At 51.1% G+C, this 19,633-nt stretch overlaps 2 protein-coding genes across 3 annotated transcripts in view; both read right to left on the minus strand.

Moving 5' to 3' along the window:
- KCNK13 (potassium two pore domain channel subfamily K member 13) overlaps positions 1-14,501 on the minus strand; it is an 81,402-nt gene extending 66,901 nt beyond the window's left edge. The window contains exon 1 of the mRNA XM_059688278.1: positions 13,474-14,501. Within this exon, the coding sequence (XP_059544261.1) occupies positions 13,474-13,807 (334 nt within the window). The 5' untranslated portion in view covers positions 13,808-14,501. The remainder of the gene's footprint in view (positions 1-13,473) is intronic.
- Positions 14,502-16,848: 2,347 nt separating this feature from the next.
- The window catches only part of TDP1 (tyrosyl-DNA phosphodiesterase 1), a 53,203-nt gene continuing 50,418 nt past the window's right edge, over positions 16,849-19,633 (minus strand). For both annotated transcript variants that reach the window (XR_009451896.1, XM_059688292.1), the window contains one exon: positions 16,849-17,195. Coding sequence is in view for 1 of the 2 variants with exons in the window: in XM_059688292.1 (XP_059544275.1) it covers positions 17,122-17,195 (74 nt within the window). In the remaining variant the exon portion in view is untranslated. The remainder of the gene's footprint in view (positions 17,196-19,633) is intronic.

Genomic DNA, 19,633 nt, shown 5'->3' on the forward strand with positions numbered 1-19,633 from the left:
TTAAAAATAGATGCTAGCATATAAAGCATTAAGAGATGAACAAAGGTATTAATAAGTCATACAAGTGATGAAATCTATCACACTGAATTTATATGTCCCGAGACACACAACTGAAATATTATTTTGGGTGTGTTCAATAGCTTTGGAGTATGTTTGGAGATTATGTTCCCTTTTGTTCCAAAATTCTGTAATATAAGAGAAAACCCAGCTGGAATATATATAGACACAAGGACACAAAGAAACACTCAAACAGGAAGGAGAATTCTGGAAAATGCACATTCTCAAGTCATTATGTGATCATTTTAGAAATAAATCAAAGCATAATGATACAGCCAACCACACAAAACCATTTAAGTAGTCTTTTGAACAAAAACTGAGATGAGTTAGAGCTAAACAAAGAATGTATAAGAATACTTATCTCAAATATGGACAGTACCTGAATTTATGAAAAAGTGTTAAAAAATTGCCTGTCAAAATGAGTGTATATAGCGCTATAAAAATCTATTTTATATACCAAAAAAAATTAATAGTCAACGAAAAGGTAACAGAACAGGATAAATATTTGGACATATGTAAATAAATATAGGGTGTCCCAAAAAATATATACACACATTTTGAATAATTATAAAGGCGCCGAAACCGGTTTGGCTCAGTGGATAGTGCGTCGGCTTGCGGACTGAAGGGTCCCAGGTTCAATTCCGGTCAAGGGCATGTACCTGGGTTGCGGGCACATCCCCAGTGGGAGATGTGCAGGAGGCAGCTGATCGATGTTTCTCTCTCATCAATGTTTCTAACTCTCTATCTCTCTCCCTTCCTCTCTGTTAAAAATCAATAAAATATATTTTTAAAAAATTATAAAGGCGGTGTTTATTAAAATACATTTCATTTTCAATATTGAGCTACCATCTTTAAAGTGTCTATACATATTTTGGGACACCCTGAATATATAACAGAGATAAGAATTTGAGGGGTCCCTGTGGCCCTTGAGACAGCCCTTAAGATATTACGGAAAACCTCAGTGGCTCTTTGGAGCACAGTTTGAAAACCACAGCCCTGGATGGGCTGTAAGACCATTGCCTTTGTGATCGTCATCGACTGCTTAATACGAGGGAAGAACCCAAGACAGACAACCTTGGTGCCGACATGCCAGAGCTCACAGGTTGAGTCAGGGCATGACCTCTGTGATCAAAAGTCCAAATTGGAGACGAAAGTCCTGGGGGAGGCACCTTAGTTGTCATGGTGATGGGAGGAAGGCAGCAGCGTTGAGGGGACTGTGAAGTACTGTAACAGGTGGTGATATAAGTCTCCATACCCATGGACTCCTGGGAGGAAGGAATTATCACAGAAACGCTGAGATTCTGCAGACCATCTGTCTTCTTATAGTACCCAAGCCTCCTAAGGACCATCGCACGGAAAAAAGGGGTCATGGCCCTGTAGCTGGGAACTCTTCCCACAGCAAGGACCCCGAAGGGAGAACTGGCAAAGGAGGGGGGGATGCAAAGTGTAAGCTTTGAAGGAGGGCCCCACACTCTACCTGCTGGGTAGCTTCAGACCCGCACAGAAGCTCTCTGGGCCTCAGACTCTTGGTCTGTGACCTGGGAATACGATCGGTACCTATCCTCATGGCGTCGTTAGCATGAAACATACGTAAAGGCGTGTGCTGTGTTCAACCCCTGGGAAGCACTCCGTACGTTTCACAAATCTGATAGCACACAAGAGTAAACAAAATCTCACGTAACCCTCAAATCCAACTAGTTGAGTCTAGTTAAGCTCTTCCGCATTAACACAAATACATGGAATTCTCAGGAAGTGTAGAGGGAATAATGTAAAAGGAACGAAGAAACCAGAATGCGTACACTATGGATCGCAACGCCTACGTGAAGGCACAGAATGAGGAGTTCAGAGATAACTGCTGTGGCTCCTTTTAGAAACGAGTGGGTACACAATGAAGCGGCTCATGGGCTCGGCTCCTCCTCGGTGACCGGGAGTCCTGCACAAACAGGTAACTAAGCGAACTGGAAAAATCCAGGTGCTGCCATGATCAAGAAATGAGCAGAGCACCTTGTCCTCCTCCCTCTGAAGGGGAGGAAGCCTGGAGCTCGCAGGTGATCACAGCTCCACCCGGGACACCCGGGCGCTAGTCCAGCTGTCATCAGACCTGCATGGCCCGGCAATGCTGCTTTACAATTAAAATCTGAAAGGCCTCGCTGCCCCCGAACACCCCACACACCCCAAGTCACACCCACGTTCATCATGGTCTGACCCCTGGGTTCGCTGGCCACAGGGCTTCCCTTCCAAGCAGGGTGACCAATAGAAGAGGTGGCAGGGGTTGATGAGAGAATGGCAACCATCAAATCTGAACGCGTAATCAGGCCTCTACAGGTGGCTCTTCGGCCAAAGGAAGATGGCGGTGGGTGTGTTAAAGGAGCAGCATTTCAGAAAAGTGGGGTCATGTCTGACAATCTGGACAGACTGCTCTGAAGGAAGCGGAACGGGGAGGGGGAGCAGGGCAATGATAGGGACGTCTCCCATCCTCGGCAGGACTGCACTTCTGGGTCTGAACACAGTAATGCGCTCCACAGGCCGAGAGCGTCCCCATGCAGCATAAAGTAACGCACTGGGGATCCCAATCTCCTCCCCCTTCCTCCTCAGGGGAAGGGTTGTTACTTGCCGGGTCAACTCCCAGGGCGATCCTTTGAGATGGAGATGGAAAGCTACAAGAAGCTGGAGAGAACAGAGAGAGATGGATGGGGGGCACAGGGTGGGGTGGGGGACAGGGGACAGGAAGACTGAGGGCTGAGAGGGCCGGGGAAGGATTAGGGATAAAAGGCTCCAGAACTCCTTTGAGATCCGAGAGACGAGGAGAGGGGAGAGAGGAGAGAGAGAGGGAACTTCCCTTTGTGTTTCGTGTTATAAATTGGAGACTCTAAGACTCTTTGGAGATATGCAAGCAAAAACTGAATTTACTTTTTCATTATATTGGGCTAATGGACTGTGCTTCTTGGAACAGAACACTACCCTTAGGACCCCACGGAGCGTAAGATTTGGGTTACACTCATGCCAAACCCATCTCTCCTTCATAGAGAAAGGTATGGAGGGGGAGAGAGAACAGGATGGAGTTTCGGATAAAGAAAAGGAAATCACCATATACACAAGAATTTTTAAGGCAACAGCTGAGATGAAATGTACGTGTGCCAGAATGCCGGGCAGTGGAGAGTGAGCTCTGTCCTGCAGCTGACCTCTCATTTGCAGATACTGAAATTTTCCGAGTAGGAAACAAGTCACTGAACAAATCCAGGGGCTCACAGAATGGACAATCTGAGCCTCCCCATGAAATGTTAGAAGGTGGACCCAGGACAGCCGGCCCTCCCACCCCACCTGAGTGAATGCAAATTGCTACCCCCACTCTTGCTGCCCCCTCTCCCCTGGACCAAGCATTCACTGCTCCTTAGCTCTAATCTTAAAATCAACGGTATGTGAAAGCTTTAAAAACTGCTACGACTGAAAGCGCACTGAACAAAAACTAGCATTCTTATAAGATCTAGATGGGGAAATACTGCCTGGGCACAAAGGCAATGAAAGAAACCACAACAGGAAAAATCTGAAATATGAAATTTCACAGAAACTTAAAACATCCTATATAATAAAAGGCTCACATGCAAATAGACTGAATGGCGGAACAGCCAGAACAATCGAACAACCAGTCGCTATGACATGCACTGGTCACCAGGGGGCATGTGCAGAACATGGCAAGCACTGGCCGTGGCGGGATGATGGAGCAGGTGAGCGGGGGCACTGGTCGCTGTCATTTGGGTGAGCCTCTGGTGGTTACTGAAAATTCTTTGCTTCTGTGCGCCGCGGTCCTGCCCGCTGCTTGTACCTGCTGCAGGCACCGGCCCCGCTAGCACCAGCAGCCAGCACCAGAGCCGCCGCTTGCACCCGCTGCTGGTGCCCAGTGCCAGTCCTGATCGCTCAGCACCATTAGCGGGTACGAGTGGTGTCTGCCGGCCCTGATCGACCCTCAGAGCTTCTCCACCTCCCCCTGCTCCTGAGGGGCAATCAGGGCAGCAGTAGCAGCCGCTGCTCTTACCCGCTGACAGTGCTGGCCCCGCTCACACCCACTGCTGGTGCTGGCCCCAATAGCTCTGCGCCATCAGCAGGTGCGAGTGGGGCTGGCGCAGTCAGTGCATGGGAGTGGTGGTGGCGGGAGCGGGGCTGCCTACAGACAGGGGAGCGGGGACCACAGCAGGAGGAGCCAGCAGGAGCATGGAGGGTGGGCCAAGACCCGCTCCTGTGCCCACCACAGCCTCATGGCCCACAGTTCCTTTCAAGGTGCACGAATTCGTGCACTGGGCCCCTAGTGTCTACATAAACATGGAACAGAAAGCAATAGCAAATAAAAAGCATGACAAAGGCCTAAAATCCTCAACATCTAAAAGCACACATATACAATGATTAACATGACCCTCTCCCTTGCTCCTGAGAGAAAAGGATTAGAATATGAACTGTAAGTATTTTTTTAAAATATATTTTTATTGACTTTAGAGAGAGAGAAAGGACAAGGGAGAAAGAGAAACATCTATGAGGGAACCACTGATCAGCTGCCTCTTGCATGCCCCCTACTGGAGATCAGGACTGCAATCCAGGCATGTGCCCTGATGGGGAAATAAACCAGCCACCTCTCGGTACACAGGATGCTCAACCAACTGAGCCACACTGGCTAGGGTGAACTAGAAGTATTTTAAATAAATATTTAAAATGAATCAATTTGAGCATAAATAAAAGAAATTCTACCATGAGATTCAATTTTACCTAATTAGAACAATATGCTCATGTATAATGGATATACGGAAAACATACAAGATATGATCTATTTCCCTGATATCAAGATGCGCCTTTTCCCAGCGTTAAAGTATCTCTTAAATCAGGATGGCCTCACAATTGCTTGTGTCAGAATGTAATTGACAGCATTCTTTTATTTCTTAATGATACTTAAAATAATGACTCATCTTAGATCCAGGAAAATCTTCAGTACTTCAGGTTCAACATATTATGATACACCAAACCGTTAGCAGGGGTTCTCGCTGGATGGTGGAGTTATGGGGAATTTCTGCCTTTTTTTTTCATCTGTTCCCATGTATTCCCAGTCTTCTACAATGAGTATGAACTTCTTTTATCACCAGGGGGTAAACAAAACCAAACCTGTTCCTACTCCTGATTTTGTCATGTCATAGACTTGTAGTCCTAAGTAAGATATTTATGCTCTCCATACCTGTTTCCTCATCCCCAAGATGGAATTAATAACTTCTCTGCCTACTGCACAAGGTGTGTGTGCAAATGCTTTGCAAAATGTAAAGTGCCTATTCGACGTGTGATTTAAATATTGACACACGTATGACATCCACTAACGTGTGACATCTGTCAATGTATTAGTGGGATGTCTTATTCTTCCTGAATGCCTATTCGTTATCTTTGATGTCAGTCTATTGCTTTATACTGTAAAATGGTGTTTTCCAATATTTTACTGTTTGAATGTGATATAATTTGATTTCAAAGGCTCTTTCCTCAGCCTTATTTCCACACAGGAACAAACAGAATCTGGAAACAATATTCCATTCGGCACCATGAAGGTCTGCACATTGACCAGGCCATGTCACACACCCGTCCGCCTGGCTCCCAAATCCCGCGGAACCACACAGAATGCTGCTACCCAAGTGCCAATCATGGGGCTAAAGAAGGGCACCAGTACCATTCTTTCTGTTTAATTAAAATGAATAAAACTGCTGTTGGAAATCTGGTCATCTACCTTGACTGGCCCATCACTGAGGTGGGGCTTGGGATCTCTGTGTCTGGGCTCCTCAGACTCACACAAGCCAGGGACACCTTCTCGGCTGAGCCCAGTACATCCCTGAGACTGAATAGAGCTGCTCTTCATTTTGTTTTGTTTTGTTAATCCTCACCCAAGAATATTTTTTCTGTTGGTTTTTTTTTAGAGACAGTGGAAGGGAGGGAGGAAGGGGAGAAAGAGAAAGGAAGAGATGGAGAAGGAGAGAGGGAGGGAGAGAGAGACAAGAGAGAGAAACATTGATGTGAGATAGACACATCGATTGCTTGCCTCCTGAATCAAATCTGCAACTCAGGTACATGCCCTTGACTGGGAACTGAACCCTGAGACCCTTTGGTGCACGGGCAGATGCTCTAACCATTGAGCAACCAGCCAGGGCAGGATGCTGTTGATTAACGCGCTCCTCACCTAGGAACCTGCCAGCTGTTGGCGAGGTGCACAGAGGCAACTGATGAGCACATCCTCCCTCCCCTCCACTCCAGCCTAGCCGCCAGTGTGGCCCTGCTCTAAAGCTCAGGGGAGGGGTCTTGTCCCAGGCAGCAACATCACAAAACAGCAAACCTTGGTGTGTCTGCCACTCGCCTCGCCTGGGTGTTTTATTCAAGAGCAGATGCATTCAGTGCGTCTGGGGCTGCCCTGAGACTCTGCATTTCCAACAAGGTCCCAGGTGATGCTGGTACTGCTGATTCACAGATAGCGGGATCCTCGGGCGTGGTCTCCATGTTCAGCCCTCGCCAACTCCCATCATGTGTGCCTCACGTGTGCTCCCTGTGCTGCCTAAGCCAGAGCCATCTGGGGAAGTTTCTTCAAATGCAGGTGTACTCTACCCAGAGCTGTGCAAGGGGCCCCAGTCACCTGCATTTTAACGAGCGCCACACTTCCCTCAGGGGAGTTCTTAAGGACACCACAGCTTGGGAACCGCCGGTGGAAAATTCTAAACGTCCTTGCAGGGCCATGCCACCGGGAGCTGTATGCTTGCGCTGGTGGCTCTGGACCTTGGCAGAGGGGTTTTACTGAACTGCACCTGCATCAGGGATGCGGGAACACACGGTTCTCTCTAGTTTACGGCCCAGATGCTGTGGAGGCGAGGACTCCCCGCATTATCTACTCCCCTCCGTGACAATCTGTAGGAGAGATTTTATTCAAGTCTGAAAAAGTTGGGTGTCTTCCAAGCAGCCAGCCTGGATAAGGGAAGTAGTAGTTGTTTGTGCCTCTTAATATTTTGACAACTGGAAAACTCGGAGCCAAATGCCGGGCTCACTTTTGGCGATTACGCGGGTCCTTCTGACCTCTACCTCTGTGTGTTAACAATTTGTGGCTTAGGGGTCCTGTTCTGCTATGTTTCTCATCTCCCCAGTGTCTTAACTCCATTACTGTACCCGTTCTAGTGCACGGTACTCATGTACGTGGGGTAGGCATCTGTGCTGTTTGCCAATATCCACTCATAGGAGGTGTGTCCTTGAACTTGGGTGTGGCCATGTGACTTGATTTGGCCAATGAAATGTCTGTTGTTGTGACTTGTGTCTCTTCCAGGTGGTGGCCAATTAATTGCTGGTCCTCTGCTCTTTAGCTCTTATTATATAGGAGAGCCAAAAGGTGGAAACAACCCAAGTGTTTATCACCAAGTGAATAGATTAACAAAATGCAGTACATGCAAACAAGGGAAGCAACAAAATAGAAGCAACCTGGCCCACACCGGAGACGGCTGCCCTGGGAGTCAGGCGCCCACAGAGGGCCTGTGTGTATGAATAAACTCTTGCTGAGTTAAGGGGCAACCTAAATCCTAAGCCTGCCATGACCATATTGTATGCCATAGACCTCAAATCCTTTTGGGACAGAAGCTGATTTATAAATGCACAGGCAACACACAGAAGCAAGCCCCTCCCAAAAGCATATTTGAGACAAAAGTTATTGATAGAAGGATCATTTACCAGCTACAGGGTCAATCTACTCCTCTGAGTTGTATGTATCGCAAATTCATTCTTGCTTCAAGTCTGACTACCAGTCTCTTTCAAAATCAGCATCCCTGAGTGTGTCTTAATATTCTGCTCCGATTGTTTAAATCGTGGTAACGTATACCCAATATTTATCATTCTAATCATTCCTAAGTGTACAATTCAACGACTTTAAATACATTCACACTGTTGTATAACCATCAGCACGATGTACACTCAAAACTTATTTTATCGTCCTCAACAAAAATGCCATACCCACTACCCTCTATTCTATTTTCTGTCCCTATGGAATTTGCCTATTTGTCAGGTACCTCATGCACGTGGCATTATGTAATACTAGAGGCCCAGTGCATGAAATTCATGCACTGGGGCGGGGGGGGGGGGAGGCAGTCCCTTAGCCAGGCCTGTGCCCTCTTGCAGTCCGGGAGCCCTTGGGGATGTCCGACTGCCACTGAGGCAGGAGAGGCTCCTGCCACCACCACTGTGCTCACCAGCCATGAGCCTGGCTTCTGGCTGAGCAGCACTCCCCTGTGGGAGGGCACTGACCACCAGGGGGGCAGCTCCTGTGTTGAATGGTCAATTTGCATATTAGCCTTTTATTATATAGGATTTGTCCTGTATCTGGCTTATTTCACTAAGTATAATGTTTTCAAGGTTTATCATCCATGTTGTAGCATACAACAAATTTCATACCTTTTTATAGTTGAATAATATTCCATTGTATCTATGTACTGCATTTTGTTGTTAATCTATTCACTTGTTGATAAACACTTGGGTCGTTTCTACCTTTTGGCTCTCCTATGTAATAAAAGCCTAATATGCTAAGTGTCCGGTTGTCCAGTCAACAATCAAAGCGAAGTATGCTAATGAAATGTGAAGGCCGCTCAACCACTTGCTATGACGTGCACTGACTGCCAGGGGGCAGAGAGTTGACCAGTTGACCAGTCACTATGATGTGCACTGACCACTGGGGGCAGACGCTCTGACTAGTAGGTTAGCTTGCTACTGGGGTCTGGCCAATTGGGACTGAATGAGACAGGGCGGACATGCCCTGGAGCCCTTCCACGATCCCTCCCTGGCTGGCCAACCGCCCGCATCTCTCCCTGGCCCTGAGCGTGCACTGGTGGGGTCCCTCGGCCTGGCCTGTGCCCTCTCACAATCCAGGACCCCTTGGAGGATGTTGGAGAGGTGGTTTCGGCCCGACAGCGGAACGACCGGTCACTATGACGTGCACTGACCACCAGGGGGCAGACACTCAACACAGGAGTTGCCCCCTGGTGGTCAGTGCACTCCCATAGGGGGAGTGCTGCTCAGCCAGAAGTCGGGCTCATGGCTGCTGAGTGCAGTGGCGGTGGCGGGAGCCTCTCCTACCTCCGTGGCAGCACTAAGGATGTCCAACTGATGGCTTAAGCCCGCTCCCTGCCTAAGCCATCAGTCAGACATCCCCCAAGGGCTCCCAGACTGCAAGAGGGCACAGGCTGGGCTGAGGATGTCCCCCCCGCACCGAGTGCATGAATTTTGTGCACCAGGCCTCTACTTGTAAATAATGCTGCACTGAACATAGCTAAACAAATATCTGTTTGAGTCTCTGCTTTCAATTCTTTCAAATACGTCCCCCAGGAATGGAATAGCTGAGTCATATGGTAATTCTATGTTTAACCTTTGGAGAAACTGCCAAACTGTTTTTCACTCTTCTCTGGCTTTTAAATCAAAGGTCTCAACCAGACAACAGTTACATGAAATCCTCACCTGCACTTTCCAGGAAAATGCTGTTTGTGGACATTGCCCACTGTCCTATGCAATGGCTTCTACATAAACCCCACGAGGGAACCTTTTCTCTGAGGATAAGAATTCCAGGGTGGGTCATGACTCAGGTATGGAGCTTGCAGCCCAATCTGAGGCTTGAATAGTGTGGGTCCCATGCCCACACCCCTTGGAAACACCCTTTATCATTTCTAGTCATATCGCCTGACTTCCAATGGCCAGTCTCTGGGCTACCCTTGGGCTGTCCATGCAAAATCAGGCCAGAAGCACCTGGGAATCATAGGCTTGTGCTTCCCTGCCCTCCAAGCACCTTTTACCCAATTACTGACAGGTGTGGGTGTATAAACGCCCCCCACGCCCCTCCCCCCGCCCCAGCTCCCGTGCCACCTGGGATCTTTCTGGGCCATGGGTTTTACACTGTTTCCCAGCTTCCACATGGGATTAAGTGCAGGTACACCTAGTTTTACTGTGCTTCACTTTATTCTGCTTCATTTTTTACAAATGGAAGGCAAGACCCTCTGCCAGCAGAAAAGGTTACAACTCACTGTACTGCAATACCTGCTTGATTACGGTGGTCTGGAACCGAACCCGTAATGCCTCTGAGGTCTGCCTGTACCCGTTGCCCACTGTGGTCCCTGCCTAATACATCCCTATATTGACTTATGTCCTCCTCCACCTGCCTGGATCCCTTGCACCTGCCAAGCAACTGCTTGAACTCAAATTCTTGGCTTCGGGCTCTGCTTCTGAGGGAACCTAAACTAAGACGAAGCTCTTCCTAGCAACTTCCAGGACCTGTTTGCTTTCCATGTTTCTGTTCTTCTTTTCCCTGATTCTGAGGTTTTATTTACGTTTTATGATTAGTTTAATGTAGGCTTTCTTGTTGTGTTATCTCAAAATCTATGCAGAATAAAGGACAGTGGAGCTGATTTTTAAAAGGCAAACGCCATCATGTAATGTTACGATTAAAATCCAAGATAAATGGTTCACAGAATATGATCCCAATTTTTAAAGCTACATATGCACATATGTGTATGCATAGGGCAAAAAGAACACAAAGGAATGCATCAAAATGTTAACAGCAGTTACAGACGGTGTAACTTTCTTTTCTTATACTTCATTTTACAAAGAACATGAGGCTTTAGTTTCCTTATCTATAAAATGGAAATAACCATACCTACCTCGTGGAGTTGCGTTGATTGAAGTTACGTGTGATGGTAATACAGGAATTAGCTGCATCCCATGTTCACACAATAATCACAGTATGTGCCTAATATGTACCCCAACAAAAGGTAGCAAGTGCATTACTGCAGCAGCAATTCATGAGACAGTTTAAAAGGAAAGGTTGGAAATATAAAAATAAGCCCATACGTATATAGTGCTTTGTACTTTTTAAAGAACATTTATTATATGAGCTCACTGCCCCTCACAAGAACCCTACAGAAGGGACCGGCTTAGGGGGAGGGGTGGGCAGGAGACAGGACTGATATTTACTGCACAGCGACACGGTGAGCACTGGCAGACAGCTCGGATGAGGAGGATGGGGCTCCCAACACCTGCCCAAGCTGCAGAGGCAGGGCCAACAGCTCCGACTCTGGACCCCCTGTCCGGTTTCCTTCTATTCAACGAGGCTCCATTATTATAACTGAGCCTCTTACACGCCCAGCCATCCAAGACAGTCTCAGTTCCTAAGGCATTGCTGTTCGCCAGCCTATCAACACACTCTGCTCCTTCCTAGCTCCGTGTCCAAGGGGAGTACCAGGGGGCATGGGGGGCATGGGGGGCGTGTGGTGTGTATGGGGGAGGATGGTCTCCCGTTAAAAGACACCACATAACTATTCAAGCGAAATAAAAACCCAGTACTTGCTATGAAAACACAGCAGATTCAAGGGGAATTCCACAGCCACACTCACCAAGCAGTTTGCTCCCCGAGTCCTCCCTACATAAAAATCCTGGGGCTGTCTTCTGAGATGCGGGAGGTGACACAATGAGGGACTTAGGGAATTCTGCTAAGAGAATTCTGGAAGGAACGTGGGCTGGGGGAGAGGACCTGGAAGGGTCTTACTCCTCCTCTACCGCCGCAGGGCCCGTGTTCTGGTCATCATGGAGAATGCTGACAGCTTTTCTTGCCAGACCCCCAGTTATTGTGGTATCTTACTGGTTTGCTGATGGGCAGGGCCACCTGGGATGGGATGTGGGGGTAGGATAGGGCTATGAGCCAGGCAGTTTAGGACAAAGCACTTCAGATGCAGCCTGCGCAGCCCGTCCCTAATCGCCCCGTCCTCTCCGCCTTGCCTCCTACTCACCCACTGAAGCCCTGGGCTTCTAGACTGACCTTGGGCCCTCTCTCCTGACCAATCAGGCCTGAGGCTGAGCTCTATGATACTTGTGCTCCTCCTCCTGGCAGAATGTCTACCTAAGGCAGCCATGTGTGGGAGCTTCAGGGAAGTCGCCTTGTCACCCGCCTCGCTGACAAGCTCTCTTGTTGGCACCGGGGCCATAGCTGCAGAGCGCCTGTCCCCCGTGATGCCGCCGTGAGCCTTGTTGCCATTCCCAGTGCCTGGCATGGGAGCCACTCCCTTTCAGCGTAGCCTTTCAAAGCCCCCTCCTCTGCTCCAGCTCTTTTCTTTCTTCAAAATTTCCACAGCATCTTCCCAACCCTCTTATCACTCGATTATGTTTCAAGGATGAATTATCTTTAGAAATGTGGTGCAGACACCGAACTTGTTCCTTCTGCGGGGAAGAAAGGCCTAACTGACTGGAGCCATGCCACACTCTTGCTCAACAACTTTCAGTGGCTCCCAACTGCCTCTAGATAAGTTCTAGCTCCTTAGTCTAACAGTAAAAAGACACCTCCATCCCGTTAGCCGGGAGGCCTTCGTAGCCTGTTCTATAGGCCAGCGGTCGCCAACAGGTGGTCCCCGGACCACTGGTGGTCTGTGAAGCATGAAAGGTTGGTGACCGCTGCTATAGACCATGGGGTCCTTGAATGCAGTTCTTCCCTCCTTGAGGATGCAAAACCCAAACCGTACCTAACACCACAGGGTTAGCCCAAAGGTCACTTCTCCCCCAATTTTTCAGGGTAGGACACAGTTTCCATTCTCATTAGCATGTTGCCTAACCTTCATCTGGTCTTCAATCTGATTTTCTCTGTAAACTTGAAGTCAAGGATGGACTCTCTTTTTATTTTTTGTTAATCCTCACCCGAGGATATTTTTCCATTGATTTTTGGAGATAGTGGAAGGGAGAGGGAGAGAAAGAAACATCGATGTGAGAGAGACACATCGACTGGTTGCCTCCTGCATGCAACCGGACCAGAGCCGGGGAACCTGTAACCAAGGTACGTGCCCTTGACTGGAATCGAACCCGGGACCCTTCGGCTTGCGGGCCGACGCTCTGCCCACTGAGCAAACCGGCCAGGGCAAGGACAGATTTTTAAATGTGTGCTCCATCCCCCGCCTTGTGAGTGGTACTAACTCAATAAATATTTATAGGTCCCTGCCCCAATTTGTAAGCTTTCTCCCTAAAGTTCCACGAGCTCGAGCAATGTCTTCTTAACTAGACTGAGCATCTCCCAGACCAGAGCGTCTCCAATTTAAGGATCATTCGAGTCCCCTGGATCCTAAGTGAATTGCGGATTCTGACTCGGGTGGGGGGGGGGGGGCAGAGGAGGGGCCGAGACTCTGCGCTTTTAACAGGCTCCCAGGTGATGCGCATGCAGCTGGACCACGTTTAGAGAAGCCGGGAAGCGATACCACCTGTGGGTCAGGTAACAGCTCACACCTGTGCGGCCGGCAGAGCAGCGGCTGAACCGGGGGTGGAGAAGCGCTGGTCCCCCCCTTCCAAGCGCCCCGCCAGGAACGATGCCAGCGAGTCCTCCCGCGCCTCCGCCCTCCCGCGCGGCTCACGTACCGATAGTGGACACCACGGTGCCCACGAAGTAGAAGGCGCCGGTGAAGTCCCAGCGCGGGCGGGTGTGGTCCACGCGGATGCCGGCCTCCGTGGCCTCCTCGTAGTGGCGGAGGAAGCCGCGCAGCTCGTCGCGGCTCAGGTTGTGGCGGCGGCTGAAGTTGGCCAGGCGCTCCTCCCAGCGCTGCTTGGCCTGGCGCTCGTGCGCCAGCTCCAGGGCCGAGAAGACGGCCGCGCCGCCCAGCAGGTAGAGCACGATGAGCGCCGCGAGCAGCAGGAAGCGCGCGTTGTCCTCGTTCAGGTGGCCCGGGCCGCAGCCGCAGCCGCGGCAGGCCATGGCCAGGCCCCCGGGGTGACCCCGCGCCGGGCGGCCGTGATCGCGGGCGGACTCCCTCCCAGCTCTCCCGGGAGGTCGGGCTCGGGCGGGCGCTCAGCTCGCTCCCCGCCGCCCGACGGCCGGCTCACCCATGTCCGCTGGGCGCTTCCCCCGGCCCCGCGGCTCCCGGGGCCGCCGCCGCGACCGCTCCTGCGGAGCCAGCTCCCCACGTCCGCCCAGACTCCTGGTTTCAAATCCGCTTTCCTCAACGCCGAAGGTCCGAGCGAGAGGACGCAGAGGCCGCTTCTGCTTGGAACGGGGATGCGGTGCTGTTCCCGCCCCGGCGCCGCCACGAGAGGCTCAGATTGGGGAGGGGGCGTGGCGCGCCTTCAGGGCGAACTCCGGCCGAGCTGCGTTTTCCCCGGGGCGCGGGTCGGGGGCGCTGGAGGGGCAGGCGGGTGAGCGGAGCCCCGCGGCCTCGGTCTCTGTGACCATCGTTCCTCCAGCCGACGGCTAGGACGCAGTCGGCTGGCTTTGCAGGTAGATCCGAGGGGCTGCGTCCCAGTCGTGGCGTCGCTCAGCCCCCCAGCTCCATCGGGTCACCAGCCCGGCTGCCGGGACCGAGAGGCTGGAGCAGTTCCGGGCGGGCGCCCCGTCAGGACTGTGCAGTTGCGACCTCCCGCCCGGCCCCCAAGCTGTGCGGCATCCGGCGGGCTGAGCGGCTGGAGGAGGAGACCAGAAAGGGAGGTAGGAGTGAGGGAGCGAAGGAAGTTAGGGGAATCTCCCCGGGTGCCTCCCCCGCCTGGCCCGGAACCAGGGCGCCCTTGGCCTCTGAGCCCTGCGCCCGGGAGCGTCTCCCGCCCCCACGTGTTGGTTCCGCGGGAGTCAAGCGTGCGCCGGGAGGCAGCCCCGGACCCGGAGAGGCTGCTAAGGACCGAGGGCTGGGGGGGCTCGCGGCCCGGAGACCGTGACCCCGGAGAGGGCGCGCTCCAGAGATTTTGCGCCCGCAGGGCTCTCGCTCACCCCGTGCAGACCAGCGGCACGACCTTAGCTAACCGCCTGGGGCGGGGGCCCTCCCGAGACCCTGCCTTTCAGAGGGCGCAGGCGCCGCGGCCCGCTCCAGTCTCACCTCCCGAGGAGAGTCCCTCGCTCGGCTGTCGGGACTGTCCCCAGGTCCCCTCCTCGCTGCGGCCCTGCCCTGCAGAACAGCGCCGGAGCGGTGGTGCGCCCTGCGCTCAGCCCGGCTTGGCCGACGCTGCAACAGGTGTAGCTGCGCGGCTGCCGGCGCCAGCGACTCCACGCCGTCCGCCGCCTCTCGGATAAGCCGGGCCGCCCCCAGCGCTGGTCTCCGCCGCGGATGCCCGGCTTTCGGCGGGACCTCTGGGGGCTTCGGTTCTCCCACCCCGGGTGCCGCGCAGATACACAAAGTGGGTGCTGAAGAGGCGGGTCCAGCGCTTGTCCGGCTGTGTGGGCTCCTCTCAGGCCAGAAGAGGGAGCTCCATCCCTTTCAGACAGCTCGCCCCCACCTACCAGCCCCTGAAATGTGGGAGTGAAAGTGGATATGTACTAGTAAAGGAATAGATACGTGGGCATCTTCGAACGAAGCAAGTCCTCCACCTCCCCAAAGAGTTGTTTCAGGCTCAAAGCCCACCCACCCACCTACACTCCCCAGGAGCAGAGAGAAAACACACACACAAAAACCACAGCTCTGGATTCCCTGCCATCAGAAGCCCGGATGCCTGAGTGTTACTCTCAGCTCCAGAATGCCCCTCTTTTACCTAGTCCAGTGATTCCCAAAGTGGGCGCTACCGCCCCCTGGTGGGCGCTGCAGCGATTGGGGGGGGGGGGTGATGGCCACAGGTGCATTTGTTTTAACTTTTTTTGTATTACCTTCCTATTCTGAGTTCAATAAATAGTTTCATAATTTCAAACTTCAATGTTTCTAATTTACACCTTTCTTTACTATATTTTACAAAAAAGGTAGAAACATTAATACATATATCTTTCTGTTTAATTGCTATTAAAATTTTAAAAAAATTAATTTCCAGGGGGCGCTGAGTAATATTTTTTCTGGAAAGGGGGCGGTGGGCCAAATAAGTTTGGGAAGCACTGACCTAGTCTATTGGCGTTAGGGGGATAGTGGCTATGGGGTCATGTGTATACACCATGGGTGAGTCCTGCAACTACGCACCCCCTCCCCATTTTATTATGAAAATTTCAAAGTTGTAAGAAGTTTACAGTGAACACCCATATATTCACCACCTCAATTCCACAATGAACATTTACTATACTAGTACATGCTTTAGTGCATATCTACCCATGCCTCTTTCCATCCACCAACCCATCTGGTTTAAATGCATTCAAAGTAAGTGTTGTAGACATCAGTACATTCCTCCTGTCTACCAGTACTTCTCCCTGCATATGGTGAGTTCAATATTTATTTACAGATTAAAAATTTTTTTTTTTTTTACATACAGTGAAAATCTTAAGTGAATCATTAGAGGAATTCTGACCCAGCCAGCTGTGAGACTGGGAGCCAGCTGTGAGACCAGGAGGACATCCTGAACCTTTCTGGGCCTGTTTCCTCACCTGTGATTTGAAGGTGCCCAACTGGGTCACCTTTTGGGATTTCTTCCAAGTAAATAAAACACTTGTGTGCTTTCGTATGATGTGTGAGGCGTCTTTGCTAGAAATCTGTGGGGATGGATGAAGAGACACCCATGCAGCCTGGGGAACGGGTGAAGAGACGGCAGGTGGCCCCAGCCAGTGAACCCGTTGCAGTCAGTGAGGGGCTGGCCTGGTGCTGGGAGGACGGACAGCCTCCGGAAACTGCTGGGCTGGGGATCACATGGCTCACTGGTCTGCAGGGCAGCCCACCAGCCTCAGTGACAGGCCTGGAATCCGCAGCCCCGGGCCCACAACCCCAAGACACTCTGGCAGCGGAGAGGGGGCTGGGTGGGAAAGCACCTTTCCTGAGAGCGCACAGCACACACAGTGAACCCTCGATTCAGAAGGCCGACAGCATCGCGAGGGTCCAGTCACTACCAGGAGAACTTCGTATCTACATGTTCTTTTCACACTGTGAAGTTTATTAGCTCTCATTCCAGAGTACAGCATAGAAAAGGGAATTAAGAAAATAGAACTTTTCTTTTTTCTTAGTGAGAAGTGTTAACAATGACTACAACTATGACCCAACATCCATGTTCCACGAGTGACGTCTGCCGAGTTTCCAGGGGTACAGAGACACTTCGAGGGATGCGAATACCCAGTACCAACAAGGACTCCAGTGTTTGGGGCTCCACGTCAAACACTCAGGGTTCACAGAGCTTCACCCCTCAGGACGGGACCCACATGTTCCCGTGTGTGTCTGGGGCTTTGACATAAGGAATGTTCCAAATCCACGGCCGATCTGGGGGAGAAAAACACATCACATTTGTGTAATACTTATTTGACTAGGATTACCGAATCCACTCACCAGCTCGGATAAAACCACTCACGTGCTGCAGTGTACGAACTGCAAAGAACCTTTTTTGAACCAACCCCCGGCCATAGCCCATTTCACAGAATGGATTTTAGTAAAGGTTCGGGTTAAGACTTGGGCCAGTGAACACAGAACCAGGAAGCCAGGTGCATTCTGGTTGCCACTTACACCAACAAGTCGCTTCACCTCTCCAAGCCTCAGTTTCCCTATCAGTACGTCCGTCGTGGGGCTGTCAGGTTAAATGAGACAAATCCGTGTGGTGTGCAAGGCAGTGTCCAGCAGAGAGAGAACCTAACACCTGTTCGAGTCCCGCTTCACCCTACTTTGCACGCGTGGAAGCATCTGGAATTTGGCCTTGGGTTCCTCACCTGTGAAATGGGAACTGGTAACTTCAGCATCCTTGGGAGATGGTTGTGAAGTGTAAATGACAGAGCACCTGTGAGTGTTATAAATGCTCAACAGACATGAACTTTTCTTCCTCCCTGGGAACTGATGTTTCAGAAATGGAAAAAATCTGAACACTCACTGTGTGCACATAGCACTACTGCTAGAGTCAGACCATTCCAAGGAACCGCAAGGATCTGGATAGGGAGTAAATACAATGTGAGGACTAAAAATAAGGCCTGACGTGACTTGACTGTCCTGGTGAGTATGAGAGAACAACTTGGCGTGCTGACAGTGAACTGGCCGCTGGGCAGGTCTGCGGAGACGGACCGGCCCATGAAACCTGCTCTGCCCTGCCAACTGCCTTCCCCTCTTCCCCGAGAGGCAGATGGTAGCTCGGGCCGCCTCGCAAACAGTGGTACCTGCTGCTCTCTCCTCCCAGCCGCACTGTGTTGAGTAATCGCAGAGCGAGCAGTAAAACAGCAGGAAGCCCTGGTGGGTAGCCAGTTGGTTAGAGCATCGTCCTGATACACCAAGGTTGTGGGTTTGATCCCCATTCAGGGCACATACAGGAATCAATCAATGAATGCACGAATAAGTGGAACAACAAATCAGTCTCTCTTTCTCCCTCCCCCTTCCTCTCTCTAAAATCAATTAAAATATTATTTAAAAAAAAAGCAGGAAAAAAATGCGAGATATGGCAACAAGTTATTAGATCCCTGTTCTCTTGCCCCTGGCCTTGACATGGTTTGAAAGCATGAAACCACACACTTTTTGCTAATTACCAAGCTTGTGAGAGAGCCATGACCTCGCGCCTGTGCCACATGCTGGTTTCACAAAAGGTGAGGGACTGGTGGGGCTGGAGCCAGACTCCGGACCACTCCCTGGCCTCACCAAAGCCCCGCCCTCTTCCCTCAGAGGCCCGTCTTCTGCAGCTGGACTTCTCTGATTACCAGTCTTTCCCTGCAAATGCTGCTGGCTGCCACCAGGTCTGCTGCACCCCCAAGGCCAAGGACACCCCATTCTTGCTACCTGAGCAGGTATTAGAGATTCCTCACCAGTGCAGGCTTTGTGAGCCAACAGCTGCCAGGAGTCAGGAGGGTCAGGACCACCACTGCATTTCCTCCTCCCCTGAAATTAGCCAACCACCAGCGACCCTGTCCGTGAAATCCGACACTCTGCTTCGTAAGTGAGCAACCGTCTGCACCTACAGGCTGTCACTACCTTGGGGGAAAGCCACAGAAAAGGCCACCAGGAAAGGTGAAAAGAGGGTGGTGATTCTGTCTTTTTACCCATCACTACTGGAAATCAGCCATCTGCCTCACTATCTCATCAAGAGAACTTGCCTCGTGATACAGTCACGTGTGTATCTGAGATATTTGCTGAGTGCCGGGTAGATAGCAAGCACTCTGCTAGACAAAGCTGAGCACCCAGTTTCCAGTCCGATGGGCAGAGGGACCAGCAGGCATCCATGGTGCTGGAATTCTGCACTTCACCGTGTCTGCATGGGTAGTTCCCTAACCGGGAATCACTCACACCCAGAAAGCTTGTTTCAATGCCCTCCCCGACGCCCCGCTGGGTCCTGGTGACATGCATTTTATCAAGTACAAAGGGTGATCTTGCTCTAGCCCAGATGTTCTCAACCTGTGGGTTGTGACCCCTTCACAGGGGTCACCTAAGACCATCCTGCATATCAGATATTTACATTACGATTCATAACAGTAGCAACATTACAGTTATGAAGTAGCAACGAAAATAATGTTATGGTTGGGTCACAACATGAGGAACTGTATTTAAAGGGCCAGAAGGTTGAGAACCACTGCCCTAGCTGGTGTGGTTCAGTGGATAGAGCGCTGGCCTGCAGACCAAAGGGTTGTGGGTTTGATTTTGGTTAAGGGCACATACCTCGGCTGCAGGCTCCTCCCCGGCCCGGGCCCTGGTCAGGGCTCATGCAGGAGGCAACCAATCTATGCGCTTCTCTT

Source organism: Myotis daubentonii, chromosome 1 (genome assembly GCF_963259705.1).
Source record: "Myotis daubentonii chromosome 1, mMyoDau2.1, whole genome shotgun sequence".
In the NCBI taxonomy this organism is placed as follows: domain Eukaryota; kingdom Metazoa; phylum Chordata; class Mammalia; order Chiroptera; family Vespertilionidae; genus Myotis; species Myotis daubentonii.